The following is a 17431-nucleotide window of genomic DNA, read 5'->3' as shown; positions in this document are numbered from 1 at the left end:
GGTTTTCCACGTACAAAATTCCTTGTCTTATTATTGTTTGTTTATCTTTTTTTACTCTTCGACTTTCGTACCCTGCACGTTCACAGATAAGTTCGAGCTAGTTAACCCTGCCTAGACCTACCCTGACCTGATTTTGCTTTGTGCAAAATCCATGCAAAACAGAAGGCTTCTTCCATCTCCGACTCTTCCCGAGCCACCGATTAAACTACTTCATCAATCACTTCAATAGTACATGCTCTTTCAACTTTGGGGTCTTTCATCAAATTTGGAAGATTAAATTCGACCTTGTCACCCTCAATCCGGAAGGGTAGCCACCCATTTCTCACATCAATAAGTGCTCCTCCGGTAGCCAAGAATGGCCTACCTAGGATAATGGGAGTATGGCTATCCTCCGGGATGTCAAGGACAACAAAATCGGTCGGAATTAAATATTTTCCATCTTTGATGGGTATGTCCGCAAGCACCCCCAAAGGGCGCTTGACGGACCTATCTGCCAATTGCAGAGTCATGGTAGTAGGAGCAAGATTATTGACACGTCTGTCGCGTACCTGTCAAAAATAACCAACTGGCTCTAACTAATATAGCTAGGGAAGTCGGGTCGAATCCACAGAGAGGTAGGAATTTATCAGCTAAATCTAAGTTCGTCAAGGGTAATCAAATTGGGGGTTTTAATTATGATGTTCTAACTAATAAGAGAAGGAAAGAGAGAATAAAGGAAGGGATTTAAACAAATAGGGAGGAATAGCTAAGACAACGGTTCACCACAATCATTAGTCAAGTAATCTAGGTCTCGGGTCTATGCAAATACGATCTAAGGGGTAGCGAACGTCACCTTTCGGTCCTTAATTCACCCTAAAGTGTAAACAGCTTAACTTTCGCCCTCACTGCAATAATCTATTGTTCGCTACTAGTCTCGCCTTTTCCAACCTTTCGGTCCAGGTCAAGGATCACTAGGAATTAAAGGTATAATTGCGTCGACTCAATTAGACAAATACAGTTAATTGTAGCATTTAACCAACAAAGACTATACTAGCATTAACCCGATAAATCGATTACTATTCCCTCATGATTATGGATCCCCTATAGTCTTAGCATAAAAGAATTAGCTACTCATTACCATTGAATTGACAATAATGATAAATAGATAATTAAAACTAGACATGATGATGAAATTAATAAGGATGCGATTAAGACAATTATGATAACAATTAAAAGAGGGAAAGGATTAAGGCAAAAATAAGATTAAGAAATAAAGTAGAATGATAATACCAATCACAAGATCCAAATCCGAGAAGCAAAGTACAAAGGAAGAACAAAATCCAAAGAACAGTAGCAAGGTATACCGTCAAAATGAACGAACGACAGAAGAGAGTAGTAACGTAGTTCACTCCCTCAGTCTTATACTAAAAGTTCATCCCATAACCTAATCTATGGACTAATTACAAAAGCCCATAAAGTAATTAGGCGGAAATTAACTGAGGAAGGGAAAACCACTCGATCGAGTAGAATTCAACTACTCGATCGACTGGAAAGTTGCTCGATCGAGCAACGGCTCTTTCTGCAGCTTAAGGATCGAGTACAAGTACTCGATCGACCACTTCTTGGATATAGAAACCACTCGATCGACTGGTAAAACAGCTCGATCGAGTGCTTTGGTTTCATTTCAGCTCACGTCTTCGCCTAAGTGTTAGATCTGCAAACTCCGACTCCTTATTCTCCGAGAATGCATGCAATTGGGACAAATTAGGCTCGATTTAGCTCCCCTTCGGTTAATTCCTGCAAATTACATAAAACGAACCAAAGTAGGATATTCGGGGGTATTTGTAGCCAGATGCTACATAAATAGTACAGAAATGCGTGTAAAAAATGAGGTATAAACCTTATATAAAAGACACGCATCAAATCTCCCCAAACCAAACCTTTGCTTGTCCCCAAGCAAATATGAATGCAACTAAGAAATAACAGTGGAATGGGACCAACGCATCAGCTACAAATCACCCACTAAAACCAATTTAATGCAATAACATGACAAAGTGGCAAATGAGAAGTGCAAACGAGTTACATTAATGTTTCAAACTTACCGAACCGTCGACCTTGCAAGACTCAAAAGATATCGGACTCTCTCGGGTCGCTCGTCACTCAAAATCAGGCACAAGGTGAGTATATATGTGAAAGATGGGAAGAAGTAAGACACTCACCTAACTCGACCTATAAGAACATGCATGCAGTTAACATGAATAAAGTCTCTACAACCGTGCATATGCATTCCAACCACACTAATGACCAAGACACATGCCGAGGACTTACATTTGGGTAAGTGAGGTAATGGGTAAGAAGGGGCAAAAATGAATTTGGATATGTGGGGTTAATAGCCAGGCTAGCAACAACGAATCCAAAAATAACTGTATCCCAACTTCGTACTCAATATAGCAAGAGGAAACGGTGCAAAACTATGCACTAAACTCACGAAACACCAAAAATCGTCAACTCCCCATAAGATATAAATAAGACATGGGAGTGAAAATCATTATCCAATTTCCTTTTTTTTCTCATATATGATTTTTCTTTCTTTTCTTTTTCTTTTCGCTTGTTTTTTTTTCATTCTTTTTTTTTCGTTTCATTTTTCTTCAACAATTCAACACATTTTTTTTCTTTCTTTCCCTTCAATTCTTCCACCATCTTCTGAAATCAGATGAAATAACCATATTGCAATAAAACATTCCAAGAACTACTCGTTACTAGCTCAGCTAGGGTAGGAAGTATTATAGAAAGTAGTTGATAGGACAAAAAGGCAATTTGGCTATGTGAGGCTCATGGGTAGAATGAAATAAAGGGGACTGCCTCTCCTAACATGTGTCACCATCCACAGACCGAATGCATACAGGTATTAAGAAGACTAGACTCATGCTTATGCAAATTAATGTTACATGCCTTAAAGAGAGTACTACTCACATCCTAAATGAAACCGGTCATGAATGTCACCAGTTTATAAAGCTCTAACCTCAGAATGTAATGTAGCTTGCCGATGTAAAGAATCAAGTCTATTCGTTCAGATAAGAGAGAAACAAAAACTCGTAGATTATGCACATAATCATGCCAACTAAATGTCAAGAATATGCAAGGCTCAAGTAAGGGTTTAAAGTAGCGTGAATGTTCAAACGTTCCGACTCAAATTAAACATGAAATTTTTGATTTTTTTTTTTTTTATGAATTTTTATATGATTTTTAATTACAACAACAATGCATGCGGAAATAAATAAACGTGCAAGCAAAAATGCAAAAAAACATGCAGACACAGATATGGATGCATACCTCCCCAAACCAAACCGTACAATGCCCTCATTGTACCAAAAATAGGGAAAGAAATGCAAACTTAAAGAGAAAAGGATAAGTGGAGTCGGAAAACTTACAAAACGTCGTAAGGAGGGACCTCCCCAAACCGACCATGAACATGGGAGGTCAAAGAAAGTCAAACAGTAGCTCCATAGACGGGAAACAGCAGCTGGGAAGCAAAATTACTCGATCGAGCAGTTAGAACAGCTCGATCGAGTGAACTGGTGCATGGAAGGGCTCGATCGAGTAGAAAACCACTCGATCGAGTAAGCGTGAATTTGACTTTGGTCGATCGAGTACTATTATCACTCGATCGAGTGAGAGCTTCCCCAAAAAGTGCTCGATCGAGCCTAGAACCACTCGATCGAGTACTGTATCCTGCAAAACACGCATTCCAAAGCTAGAAAAGCATAAATAGTTCGTAAAACAGCGTCTAAAGTTAAACGTAAAGCTAAAGAAAATAAATGGTTCAACAAAAGTACAATAAAACAGTCCGAGCTGCCTCCCGGAGAGCGTTGGTTTAAGAGGTCCCGCACGACCTTTCTGGCATCAATTAACTGGCGCGTCAAGCTCGTCGAAGCGCAAGACTTCAACATGATTGTCTGCTTCAGTCGCCTCGTGGTAGTGCTTCACATATTGGCCATTCACCTTGAATCTATGACCTTCGGAATCTTCAAGCTCCACGGGTCCAAACTTGGTAACAGCTGTCACCGTATAAGGACCACTCCATCTGGACTTCAGCTTGCCAGGAAACAATCTCAACCGGGTATTGAACAGCAGCACCTTTTGCCCAACATGAAACTCACGAGGTAAGATTCTCTTGTCATGCCATCTCTTCGTCCTTTCTTTGTAAATGCGCGAGCTGTCATAGGCATTAAGCCTAAACTCTTCCAATTCATCTAGCTGCAAAAGACAATTCTGACCACATAACTTAGGATCATAATTAAGCTCACGAATTGCCCACCAGGCCTTACATTCCATTTCAACAGGTAAGTGACACGATTTCCCATAAACTAGCCTATAAGGTGATGCACCAATTGGTGTCTTGAAGGCAGTTCTATAAGCCCATAATGTGTCATCTAGCTTAAGACTCCAGTCTTTCCGTGATTTAGAAACTACCTTAGACAAGATCTCTTTCAACTCGCGATTAGAGACCTCAACCTGACCACTAGTTTGAGGATGATACCCCAAACCTCGCCGGTGTTGGACACCAACTTTAGACAGAATAGAAGTGAGTTTCTTTTCTTTAAAATGCATTCCCCCATCACTAATGACGACCCTAGGGACACCAAATCGGGGGAATATGATCTTTTTAAACATCTTTATCACGGTCTTAGCATCACAATGAGGTGAGGCAATTGCCTCAACCCATTTTGACACATAGTCTACAGCCACTAAGATATACCTATTACCTTTACTGGAGGGGAACGGTCCTTGGAAATCAATGCCCCAGACATCGAAGACCTCAACCTCTAGGATGCCGTTTTGTGGCATCTCATGTCTCTTTGAAATGTTCCCTGATCATTGGCAAGCATCACAAGCTGAAACAAAAGACTTAGCGTCAGCAAACAAAGAAGGCCAGTAAAAACCAGACTGAAGTACCTTAGCCACGGTGCGCGATGGACCGTGGTGACCACCGTATGAAGAGGAGTGGCAGCCTTCCAGGACTATTTTGGTCTCCCACTATGGAATACACCGTCTGTAGATACCGTCTGCACATTCCTTAAACAAGTAAGGGTCATCCCAGAAGTACTGCTTAGCGTTATACAGAAAACGCTTCTTTTGCTGATGAGAAAGGTCAGGCGGCAGCTTGCCACTGACAACGAAGTTAGCTTGTCGCATCAGTCACGACAAGTGATCAGCTACAACGTTCTCAGCTCCTTTCTTATCCTTAATCTGCAAATCAAACTCCTGAAGAAGGAGTATCCATCTCAGTAGCCATGGTTTAGCCTCTTTCTTGGCAAGGAGATGCCTCAAAGCTGCATGGTCAGTAAAAGCAGTGACTTCAGACCCAACTAAATAAGTACGAAACTTCTCTAAGGCATAAACTACACCTAGAAGCTCTTTCTCAGTGGTAGTGTACTTCACTTGAGCCTCATCCAGAGTTCGGCTCGCATAGTAGATAGCATTCAAAGCCTTGTCTTTCCTTTGGCCTAGCACCGCTCCTAGTGCATAGTCACTCGCGTCACACATAATCTCAAACGGCAAGTCCCAATTGGGAGGCTGTATGATCGGCGCAGAGACTAAAGCCTGCTTTAACCTGTTAAAAGCAGAAAGACAATCATCAGTAAACACAAAAGGGGCATCCTTAAGCAGCAACTGTGTAAGTGGTTTAGCAATCTTTGAGAAGTCCTTGATGAACCGGCGATAAAAGCCGGCGTGACCAAGGAAGCTCCTCACCCCCTTAACATCAACAGGAGGTGGTAATTGCTGAATCACTTCCACCTTTGCTTTATCAACTTCTATTCCCCTATCAGAAACTAAGTGCCCTAAGACAACTCCCTCGTTGACCATAAAGTGGCACTTTTCCCGATTCAAAGACAAGGTTAACCTCAATACAAATACTGCAAAACACTTTCTCAAGATTAGACAGACAGTTAGAAAAATCACTTCCATATAACTGAAATCGTCCATAAAAACTTCCATGATAGACTCAATATACTCTGAAAATATCCCCATCATACACCTTTGAAAGGTGGCAGGGGCATTACACAAACCAAAAGGCATCCTGCGATAAGCAAAAATGCCTTGAGGACAAGTAAATGTAGTCTTAGCCTGATCGTCTGGGTGGATAGGGATCTGAAAGAACCCTGAATACCCGTCTAAATAGCATAAAAATTTATGAGAAGCTAACCTTTATACCATTTGATCAATAAAAGGAAGGGGAAAGTGATCTTTCTTGGTGGCGGCATTCAGCTGTCTGTAATCTATGCACATCCGCCAACCAGTCACTACTCGAGTAGGTATTAATTCATTCTTTTCATTCTTAACAACAAATTGTCCCTCCTTTCTTAGGGACCACCTCTTGGCTCACCCATTTAGAATTGCCGACAGAATAAATAATACCCGCATCCAAAGACTTCATTACCTCGGCCATCACAACATCCTCGCATCTTTTGGTTCACCGTGCCACCACCTCTCGCAAGGTTTGTGATCTTCCTCCAGCTCTATCCTGTGCATACAAACATCGGGACTAATCCCCTTGATATCGTCCAGTGAATAACCCATTGCTTTCCTGTTTTTCTTAAGTACAACTAACAAAGAAGTTAGCTGATCATCATTAAGCTTGGAACTAACAATGACTGGATAATGCTCTGTATCGTCTAAGAAAACATATTTAAGATGAGAAGGGAGAGGCTTACGTTCCGGTACTTTTACCTCAATGGAGCAAAGAGTGCTAATCATTTGTTCCACTTGCTCTCCCTCATGCTCATCCAAATCATCAACAAGCAATTCCAATGCAGCGTCATCGTCGTCTGGGCTATCTGCACACTCATCAAAAAGCATAAGGGCTTCTAGTGGGTCCTTCATAAAGGAACCCGACCAGAAATCATAAATAGACTCATCAATCATATCGACTGAATAGCAAGTATCCTCTATCATTGGGTGAGCCAAAGTACTAGGCAGACTGAAAGTGATAGCGTCATCCCCTACTGCAAGAGTCAAACGCCCATGTCTGACATCAATAACGGCCCCAGCTGTACAAAGGAATGGTCTTCCTAAGATAATTTGGGTCCGGGTGTCCTCATCTATATCCAAAATAATGAAATCTACTGAGATATAAAGCTTGCCTATTTTCAAAGGCACGTCCTCTAAGACACCTAAGGGCCTCCTAACAGATCTATCAGCCATCTGTAGGGTAATGTTAGTCACTTTAAAATGACTCATCTTCAGTTTCTTGCAGACAGGAAGGGGCATGACACTGACACTGGCACCTAGATCGCAAAGGGCCTTATCAATAACCATGTTGCCTATAACACAAGTAATAGAAAAGCTGCCCGGGTCTTTCATTTTAGGCGGACTCTTATTCAAAAGCAAATTGCTAGACTCTTCCATAAATGAAATTGTCTCAAATTCACTCAAATTTCTCTTACGCGTCACAATATCTTTCATAAACTTGGCGTAAGTGGGTACCTGAGTAACAAGTTCAGCAAAAGGGACAGTTACCTGAAGGTTCTTCACAACGTCCACAAACTTACCGTACTGTCGCTCGATCTTTGCGTCCTTCAGACGGCCTGGAAAGGGTACCCTAGTAGCAACAAGTGGACCCGCAACTTTTCCTTTACCTTTATCAATGCGTGACGTCTCCAAAGCAGGGGAAGATGACACGGTGGCGGTATTAGATAGTAAATTAGAATCCCCGCCACTTAAAATGGTCGATCGAGTACTTTTATCAGTCGATCGACCATATTCTTCTTCTGTTTCACTCGATCGAACACTTTTGTCACACGATCGAGTGATTTCCTCAGCAACCTTACTCGATCGAGTAATAAAATCACTCGATCGACCAACATCCACCTGTGCACTCCTCGGTCGACCTGTATTTTTACTCGATCGAGTGAAAGGAGGAATTAAATTGCTCGATCGAGTAGAAAAATCAGTCGATGGAGTGTTTACAGCACACGCAGCAAGTATTTCTTCCAAAAACTCGTCTAAATCATCCTCCGGGGTATCGTCAGCTATCAAAACCTCATCTTCTGGTGCTTTTGGCTTTTCATAAGTAAAGCCGACTTGGAAAGTCGTTGCACTAACTGAATTGCGTGTCGGTAGAGGTTCGGCTTGGTCTTTCGCGAGTGTTAACTGCGCGACTTGTTCTCTCAATTCCGCTATGACCGTATCCTTACCATCACGTATGCTCATCATCAAGGATTTCAATTCAGCAACTTCTTCATTTGCAGAAGGAGAGACCGGTTGCGGCATTGGCGTAGAAGGGGTAGAGACATTCTTTATTTCCTCATACAGCTGAGAAAAAGGAACCCCTTGTTTGTATTTCTTATAAGCAAGAGCACGCTCTACACTTGCCATGCATTCAATAGGGTCATGCCCTTCCTTGCCGCATCTACCACATGGCTCTATATGCTCAGTGATCGAACAACCTTGTAATTTAGACATTATGGCAGATAAACTTACAAAGCAATAAACAACCTGCAAAATTATTCAAAACTTTGCAAATAATGAGAACAGCCTCAAGGAATAAATTCCTTGAGACGAGAGACAAACTTAATTAAAGCAACAAAATTGCGCCACCTCCTCGGCAACGGCGCCAAAATTTGACACATCTGTCGCGTACCTGTCAAAAATAACCAACTGGCTCTAACTAATATAGCTAGGGAAGTCGGGTCGAATCCACAGAGAGGTAGGAATTTATCAGCTAAATCTAAGTTCGTCAAGGGTAATCAAATTGGGGGTTTTAATTATGATGTTCTAACTAATAAGAGAAGGAAAGAGAGAATAAAGGAAGGGATTTAAACAAATAGGGAGGAATAGCTAAGACAACGGTTCACCACAATCATTAGTCAAGTAATCTAGGTCTCAGGTCTATGCAGATACGATCTAAGGGGTAGCGAACATCACCTTTCGGTCCTTAATTCACCCTAAAGTGTAAACAGCTTAACTTTCGCCCTCACTGCAATACTCTATTGTTCGCTACTAGTCTCGCCTTTTCCAACCTTTCGGTCCAGGTCAAGGATCACTAGGAATTAAAGGTCTAATTGCGTCGACTCAATTAGACAAATACAGTTAATTGTAGCATTTAACCAACAAAGACTATACTAGCATTAACCCGATAAATCGATTACTATTCCCTCATGATTATGGATCCCCTATAGTCTTAGCATAAAAGAATTAGCTACTCATTACCATTGAATTGACAATAATGATAAATAGATAATTAAAACTAGACATGATGATGAAATTAATAAGGATGTGATTAAGACAATTATGATAACAATTAAAAGAGGGAAAGGATTAAGGCAAAAATAAGATTAAGAAATAAAGTAGAATGATAATACCAATCACAAGATCCAAATCCGAGAAGCAAAGTACAAAGGAAGAACAAAATCCAAAGAACAGTAGCAAGGTATACCGTCAAAATGAACGAACGACAGAAGAGAGTAGTAACGTAGTTCACTCCCTCAGTCTTATACTAAAAATCCATCCCATAACCTAATCTATGGACTAATTACAAAAGCCCATAAAGTAATTAGGCGGAAATTAACTGAGGAAGGGAAAACCACTCGATCGAGTAGAATTCAACTACTCGATCGACTGGAAAGTTGTTCGATCGAGCAACGGCTCTTTCTGCAGCTTAAGGATCGAGTACAAGTACTCGATCGACCACTTCTTGGATATAGAAACCACTCGATCGACTGGTAAAACAGCTCGATCGAGTGCTTTGGTTTCATTTCAGCTCACGTCTTCGCCTAAGTGTTAGATCTGCAAACTCCGACTCCTTATTCTCCGAGAATGCATGCAATTGGGACAAATTAGGCTCGATTTAGCTCCCCTTCGGTTAATTCCTGCAAATTACATAAAACGAACCAAAGTAGGATATTCGGGGGTATTTGTAGCCAGATGCTACATAAATAGTACAGAAATGCGTGTAAAAAATGAGGTATAAACCTTATATAAAAGACACGCATCAATTATGAATGCCAATTTTCCTTGCAACCTTTAGAGGTACGACACTCACACTTGCTCCCAAGTCACAAAGAACTCTTGATATCGGAACACCTCCAACAACACAAGGAATTGAAAAGCTTCCCGGGTCACCAAGTTTAGTGGGCATTTTGTTAAGGATATGAGCACTACATGTTTATTCCATTGCCACTATTTCTTGGTCACCTAAGACTCTTTTCTTAGTCAAGATGTCCTTTAAAAATTTTGTGTAAGTTGGCATGTTTAAAATCACTTCGGTAAAGGGTAGGGTTATTTCAAGTTTCTCAAGCATGTCACAAAACTTGGCATACTTGAAGTTTTCCCTACACTTTATTGCTCTTGAGGGGTAAGGAATATGGGTAACAAGTTGAGAATCGGAGAGTACCTTTGGAGGGTTTGATTTCTTTGTTACCTTTGTGGCGGGTTGCAAGAGCACTTCTTCGGTAGCATCCTCACCCCTTCTTCCTCATAAGGTAGATCTTCAACTAAGCCATCAACTTCCTTACCCATTTGTATTACCCCATTTGAGGATTCTTCACATGTTTTCTTCCCCTTCTTTCCTTCACTCATCCTTGCCGATGGTGTCATCAGTGGGCTTTCCCTTCCACCATTCATTTCCATCCTCTTTCTCTTGGGATCCACATCAACCTCAATCCCAAGGTGCTTGTAAGGGTCTTCAAGCTCTATTCCACTTCGCAAGACTACCGCATGTGCTTGGTGGCTAGTAGAAGCATCCTTGGAGCTTTGCCCTTGAGCTAACAAGCCACCGGGTGGCCTATGGGGTAGCAAGAGCATGAGCGGCCAATCGGGCCTCTATTTCTCTTATTTCCTTTTGGTGAGTAATTCTTTGGTTGGCACTTTCTTGTTGACTAGCAATCTTGAAATTAGCCAAGTCTTGGCTATGTTGCATTTGCATGTTTTTCAAAATCTTCATGATTTCACCTTGGGAAGTGTCAACCATAGGCTCTTGATAGGGTTGATTTGCAATGGGTAAAGGGAACCCATATTCGTTTTGGGTGTTGGGACCTTGATTGTTGTTGTAATTTTGTTCCCCCTTGATAGTTCCCTTTTGGATCATGGTTGTTGAAGTTTGGTCTTTGACCTTGTTCTTGATACCCTTGAGCAAACCCTTGCCCAAACCCTTGATTAGCTTAATTAATTTGGTTCCCTTGATAGAACCCTTGATTCTTTTGGTTGCCCCCAAAATCTTGGTACCCTTGAGGTTGGTTCCCAAAGTTTTGGTTTTGATTCTTGGTGTTGTTTCTTTGATTAGGATATCCACCTCTAGGTTGAGAAAACCCGGGTGGATTGGTATTGGGCACTTGTGGTTGAAGGTGTTATGGGTTTTGGACATTGGTGCTCTTGTAGCTAAAATTGGGGTGGTTCTTCAAACCCGAATGATAGAAATTTGTGTTTGGGTTATAGACAATGGGATTGTTGTAGGGTGGTCATGGTGGTCTCATATTGTTGTTATAGCTTTGGAAAGCATGAAACATGCATGCAATCTAATGCGATAGGGATTTCCCCAACTAATATGCAATCATCATATGTAGACAAAAGTACATGTATCAAGGACAATAAGGGTGGCAAATGGGTTAAAGGAATAGAAGTGGTTTGTGCCAAAGCACGTTATGGATATGTGGAGCTAAGACGGTAGTCACAGCGCTAACCCAAACCAAATCTAAATCTTAAAATAACAAATGAACCCAACTTAGAGAAATGATCTCAACTTTACAACATATGAGAGCTAACAAACTACTCTCCAATTATACACTAGACTCTAACAACCATCTTTTTGATCCTTGACAAAACCAAATGAAGCAATCTCTTTTCTTTTCTTTCCTCTTTTTCTCTTTTTCGATTTTTTCTTTCTTCTTTTCTTTTTTTTTTTTTTTCTTTTGCTTCATATTTTTCTTTTTTCCAACACAAGGATACAACACAATCGCTAAAAGTATTTTGCTATACCCACATGACAACAATAAGTCCCAACCCAACCATAATAGCAAAATAAACATGATAAACAAGCAATCATGATCGTCCCGAAAAGGTAGGCAAATTCTTGGATTGTAGCTCATAGGATGTAATTAATATTGGCTACAAGGGTTCAAACGGGCTAACAAAAGGTAATGTAAGGCTTATTTGAACGAAAAGAATCGCCTATCCACATGTACTTAGTCAAATGAAAGCAATAAAAGTATCAAGAAATCAATGTCACACTTATGCAATTTGATATTACACATTCCACAAGGAGAAACCACACTCAAGCCTAATTGACAATGAGACCAGTTTATTGATATTTCTGGCCTTGGAAGCTTTATAGACCTCAGAATTTAAGTAGTTTACCGACGTAATTATGTCAAATCTAATCAATATAAGGCATGTCACTACGGTAAAGACTTGAATTATGAGCTTTGTTTTCATGGCTAACGAGTCAAAACAATGTACATGGACAACTATTTGAGATTCATATGCAAAAACAATGCAATTTAACATCATAGTTATTAAAATTCACCAAGACTCGACCTAAAACAAAGGAAAAACCTGTTTTTGTGTTTTGAAAATTTTTTAATTTTTATTTAATTTTTATGTATTTTTGATATAATAGCACACAACATAAATAAAAAGCACACAACATAATAAAAGACCCTCCCCCAAACCTAAATGTCACAGTGTCCTCATTGTGACGCCTACAACATAGCAATCACACACAAATCCAGCAACCTAAAGGACACAACTAACAAAAAGAATGGGAAATAACTAGATAATACAATAAAAGTAGGTACAAGGGAAGAGAATACCAGGTAAGAGCTTATGATTCCCCTAAACAAGCTGCAAAACAGGGGTAAATAATCATCCTCGCAAATCCTATCATCGTCTGGCTACGTTATTGACCCAAAAGACAAGGCGACTCGATCGAGCCCCATGACACTCGATCGAGTAACCTTCCTGTCGAGCAGATTTCCTGCATTTAAAATAAATGCGCATACAAGTCATAATCAATACAAGTTAAAGCTCGTAACAGTAAATCAAAAAGTAGCGCATGTGCTACACACAAGCATAAGTAGCACCAATATATAGTCCAAGCAAAGAATAAAAACAATGAAAAATGTCATGGCTCATCAAACTCAAAGTCTAATGTAAAATAAGAGCAATGTTCATCGTTCTTCAGGTCATCCTCTTGAGGAAGGAGATAAGGCACTTCGTCTGTCATAGAAGCTTCATCAAAAACTCTAATTGGCTCCTCTCTGAAAATTTCAGCTTCCAAAGCATCCAACTCAGCTTCTATATCAACATTCTCATCACAGCTGTAAACCATCTCAGGAGGAGGATCATCTCCATAAATCAGCTTCTCTATCTCATCTACTTTCTTGCTCCATGGATATGACGCATCAGCAGGGGCGTCAGGTGGATTCCTGTCAAAACAGAAAGCAAGGCAATCATCAAAAGTAGGATCAAGAGCATTAACCATATGACAAGAAGCTTTTAAATTAAGAGGACGTGATGCTTTGTCAAGACTAAAAGTGATAGTATCTTCTCCAATATTGAACGTAAGACTCCCATGTCTAACATCTATAACCGCCCCTACAGTATGCAAGAATGGTCATCCTAGAATAATAGGAACACGAGAATCCTCAGCTATATCTATCACTACAAAGTCAACTGGAATGAAAAATTTTCCTATCTTAACTGGCACATCCTCTAAAATACCCATAGGGTGCTTAATAGACCTGTCAGCCAGTTGAATAGTCATATTAGTACATTTAAGCTTAGTCATGTTTAATTGCTTGCAAATTTTATAAGGCATGACACTAACGCTCGCTCCTAAATCACATAAAGCATTGTCAATATTTAAAGGGCCTATAATATAAGGAATAGAAAAACTCCCTGGATCCTTAAGCTTAGGTGGAGAATTGGCTTGTAACGCGGCGTAACATTCATGAGTGAACGCGACAGTCTCCACTTCATCAAAAGACCGCTTCTTTGACATAATTTCCTTTAAGAACTTAGCATAAGCCGGCACTTGAGCTACCAATTCAGTAAATGGTACTGTCACTTGAAGATTCTTTACTACCTCCATGAACCTTCCAAACTGCTTGTCCAGCTTAGACTTTTGTTGACGATGCGGAAAAGGTAGTGCAATAGTAATCGGCTCGGCTTCCTTCGCTTTAGAATCAACTTTTGAAACACCGTCATCAACCAGGGAGGTTCCTCGATCGAGCCCTGATGACACTCGATCGAGTACTGAAGTTCCTCGATCGAGCCTGATGCTACTCGATCGAGGAACCTCGGCAGATTCGCTGTTTTGATTTTTCTTGCTTTTATTCTCGGCTCGTGTTTCAACTTTGTCAACTTCTTTATCATCATCACTTAGCTCCAAATTTCCCAATCCCTTAGGATGCATGTAGGGAACCTCATCTTCATTAGTGGGCATGTCCGGACCTTGATAAGAAGTACCGCTCCTTAAAGAAATTGCATTAACTTGCTCATGAGCTTGTTTACCTTGAGCTTGTTTACCTTGAGGAGGAAGACCGGACTATTTTGATGGGTTTTGAGCCGTCATTTGGGCAACTTGAGTATCCAACATCTTATTATGAGCCACAAGTTCAGAGATTTGAGCCGTTTGCTTTTGTTGCATCATCAAATTTTGTTATAATAGAGCTTTTAACTCCGACACTTCATTACTTGGAGCTTGAGGAGGAGGTTGAAATTGTTGAAAACCTCCTTGATTTGGCCTTTGATAACCTCCTTGTGGTTGATTACCACGATTTGGAGGAATAATATATGGATTTTGTTGAGGAGCTTAAGCATAAGAATTCGTACTCCTTTCAGTGAAGAAGTTAGAATATGGAGTACCTTGCTTGAAAGACTGAAAGGCATGAACTTGTTCAATAGTGCTCATACACTTGGCCGTAGTGTGGCCATCTATACCACATCTCTCGCAGGACACTTCCTGTTGAACCATATGAACCATCTCTTGCTCACCCAAAGACTGAGTAGTCTTCAATTCAGCTAATTGAGCCAGTATGGCTTCCAACTGTGCCGCAACCGCACTATCTGAGCCACTTCATCTCTTACTTCCTCTGGGGTTACCATACTCAGCTGTGTGAGTAGCTATCTGATCAATCAACTTCCAAGCATTACCGTCATTAGTATTATCTTGGAATCTCCCATTTGCAGCAGAATCAAGTAGAGCTCTATGATCATCATACAACCCGTTGTAAAACTGGTTGCAAAGGAACCAAATCTCAAAACCATGGTGAGGGACGGACCGCACTAGTCTTTTGAACCGTATCCAAGCTTCATTAAAATTCTCAGTAGGACCCTGTTTAAAACTTGTAATCTGACTCCTCAATGCATTAGTTTTCTGTGGCGGAAAATACCTCTTGTAGAATGCAAGAGCTAGAGAAGTCTAGTTGGTAATTGCGTCGGTCTCCATGTCTAAGTCCCTTAACCACTCAGCTGCATCATCTCTCAAAGAGAAAGGGAAGAGAGTTTGCATGACCTGATCTTGAGACACCCCAGCTGTTAAAGGAATAGAACAGCAATAAGTAACAAATTTCTCCATATGCTTTGCAGGGTCCTCTCCTGCTTTTCCTCCAAATAAATTCCTCTCTATCAAACTTATGTAAGAAGGCTTGATCTCAAAAGTTCCCTTATCAGCGGTAGGGAGCTTGAAGCCTTTAGGAATTGAATCAATCGTGGGTTCGGAGTGACTTGCTAATGTAGGCATTTTTGGTGTTGTAGAAGTCACAGCTGCAGAAATAAGTGTATCCTCGTCTAAGGATGAATCTTCTGCAAAAGTATACCGCTCGTAGTCAAGTGTACTCAAGTCTTTCACTTGACTTACTTTTCTTTGAAATCTTCGTCTGTACCGAAAAGTCTATTCTGGCGCGGGATCAAAAGGTAGGATCTCTAACCTGTTAGACCTGGGCATATACGAAAACAACAAGAAAAGATAAAACTGTCCAAAGGAACTGAAGTTCCCTGAAACAAGAGACAAAAATAAACAGAAACAAACAAAACAATTGTTGCCTCCCCGGCAACGGCGCCAAATTTGATGTGGCTAAATCGTATCACCTTAATCAAAGTAAACCTAAACTACTACTAACAAAATATCTAGCGGTAAGTCAGGGTCGAATCCACAGGGAGGCGGTGATTATCTAGTTTTGATTATATTTAAATCTGTCTTAAAGGTAACCGTTTTCTGGGGGGTTTGTTTTGTTTGTTATCTAACCAACTAAATGCGAGTAATAAAAAGAGGTTTAAACGATGATATTAAAAGTCTAGGATTTCCGGTTCACTAGGTCAATTATATGGGGTCTATTAATCAATTTCTAGATCTACCAAGTTGTCTAAGGTCATAAGATCGGTCGACTCTATTATGCCCTTTAGATCGATTCTAACATGCGGTCGCTATAATTAGATACAATCTATTTGATTATCGCAGCCTATATTAATTCTAACCCGGTCGGTGAAAGGATTAATTCGCTACACTAATTAACAACTCAGGCTTAAGTTAGTTAACTAGAATAAGAACAACAATCAAACGACAACTTATATGATTTCCCTAGCAATTAATCAATTTTCCCCTTTTAATTAACCTAGATCCCCTTCATCCTAGATGAGGAATGTAGCTACGCATAATAGAAAGAATAACAATAATAGTAATGGAAAACATGATGAACAATAATAAAGATAAATAAGCAATTGAAATAATAATTGAACAAAGATTAGAACAATACCGTAACTAAAGGCAATAGATCCGAACAATAATTAAACTAAACTAAGTATTTGAGAGAGTTTTCTAAGGTAGCTATACTAAACCTATGTAAAATAAAGCATAATATAACCTAGAGTACGAGTTTTGGTATTTATAGTAGTCATAATCGACTTAAGGAAATTTGCGGAAACTAGTGGTTCCTCGATCGAGCCAAGGTGCACTCGATCGAGGCACCAATTCTCAGATACCCCAACTCTCGACATTGCAAAGTTTATTGATTAGGTTGGTTCCTCGATCGAGTTGAGAGGTGAATCGATCGAGCATGAAGTTCATCGATCGAGCCAAGGTTGACTCGATCGAGGCACCAATTTCTTACTTCATGCACTGAACTTCAAACGGCCGCCATTTCTTCGTTACTTGTCAGAAACAAGCAATTTTTGCAGCTTTGGAAATATAAGAAGATAAGCTTTCACCTCCAATTGGAATCACTTGAAAATATGTTGTAGAACTCGAGATATGGCTCTTCAAAGTAGATACTTGTAATAAGAAGCTCTTTTCTTCGTGTTTTCTTCTTAACTTCTCTTCCTTCATTCTTATGGATTCTCGTGCCATGCTTCGTGTATCCCTTCATGCTCACTCCGCGATGCCCATTTCATTCCTTTGCTCCTCAAATGCATCATTCCTGCATTAAACATCAAAAGGCGGAAGTATCAACATTCT

The 17431-nt window shown here is 40.3% G+C and overlaps 1 protein-coding gene across 1 annotated transcript; it reads right to left on the bottom strand.

Moving 5' to 3' along the window:
* Positions 1–200: 200 nt before the first annotated feature.
* On the bottom strand, positions 201–509 carry LOC141587999 (uncharacterized). The gene has a single exon (XM_074409460.1). The coding sequence runs from the start codon at positions 507–509 to the stop codon at positions 201–203; it is 309 nt and encodes a 102-aa protein (XP_074265561.1).
* Positions 510–17431: the final 16922 nt, after the last annotated feature.

The sequence above is a fragment of the Silene latifolia genome, chromosome 1, assembly GCF_048544455.1.
Source record: "Silene latifolia isolate original U9 population chromosome 1, ASM4854445v1, whole genome shotgun sequence".
Lineage (NCBI taxonomy): Eukaryota > Viridiplantae > Streptophyta > Magnoliopsida > Caryophyllales > Caryophyllaceae > Silene > Silene latifolia.
This window is presented reverse-complemented; position numbering and strand designations above follow the sequence as displayed.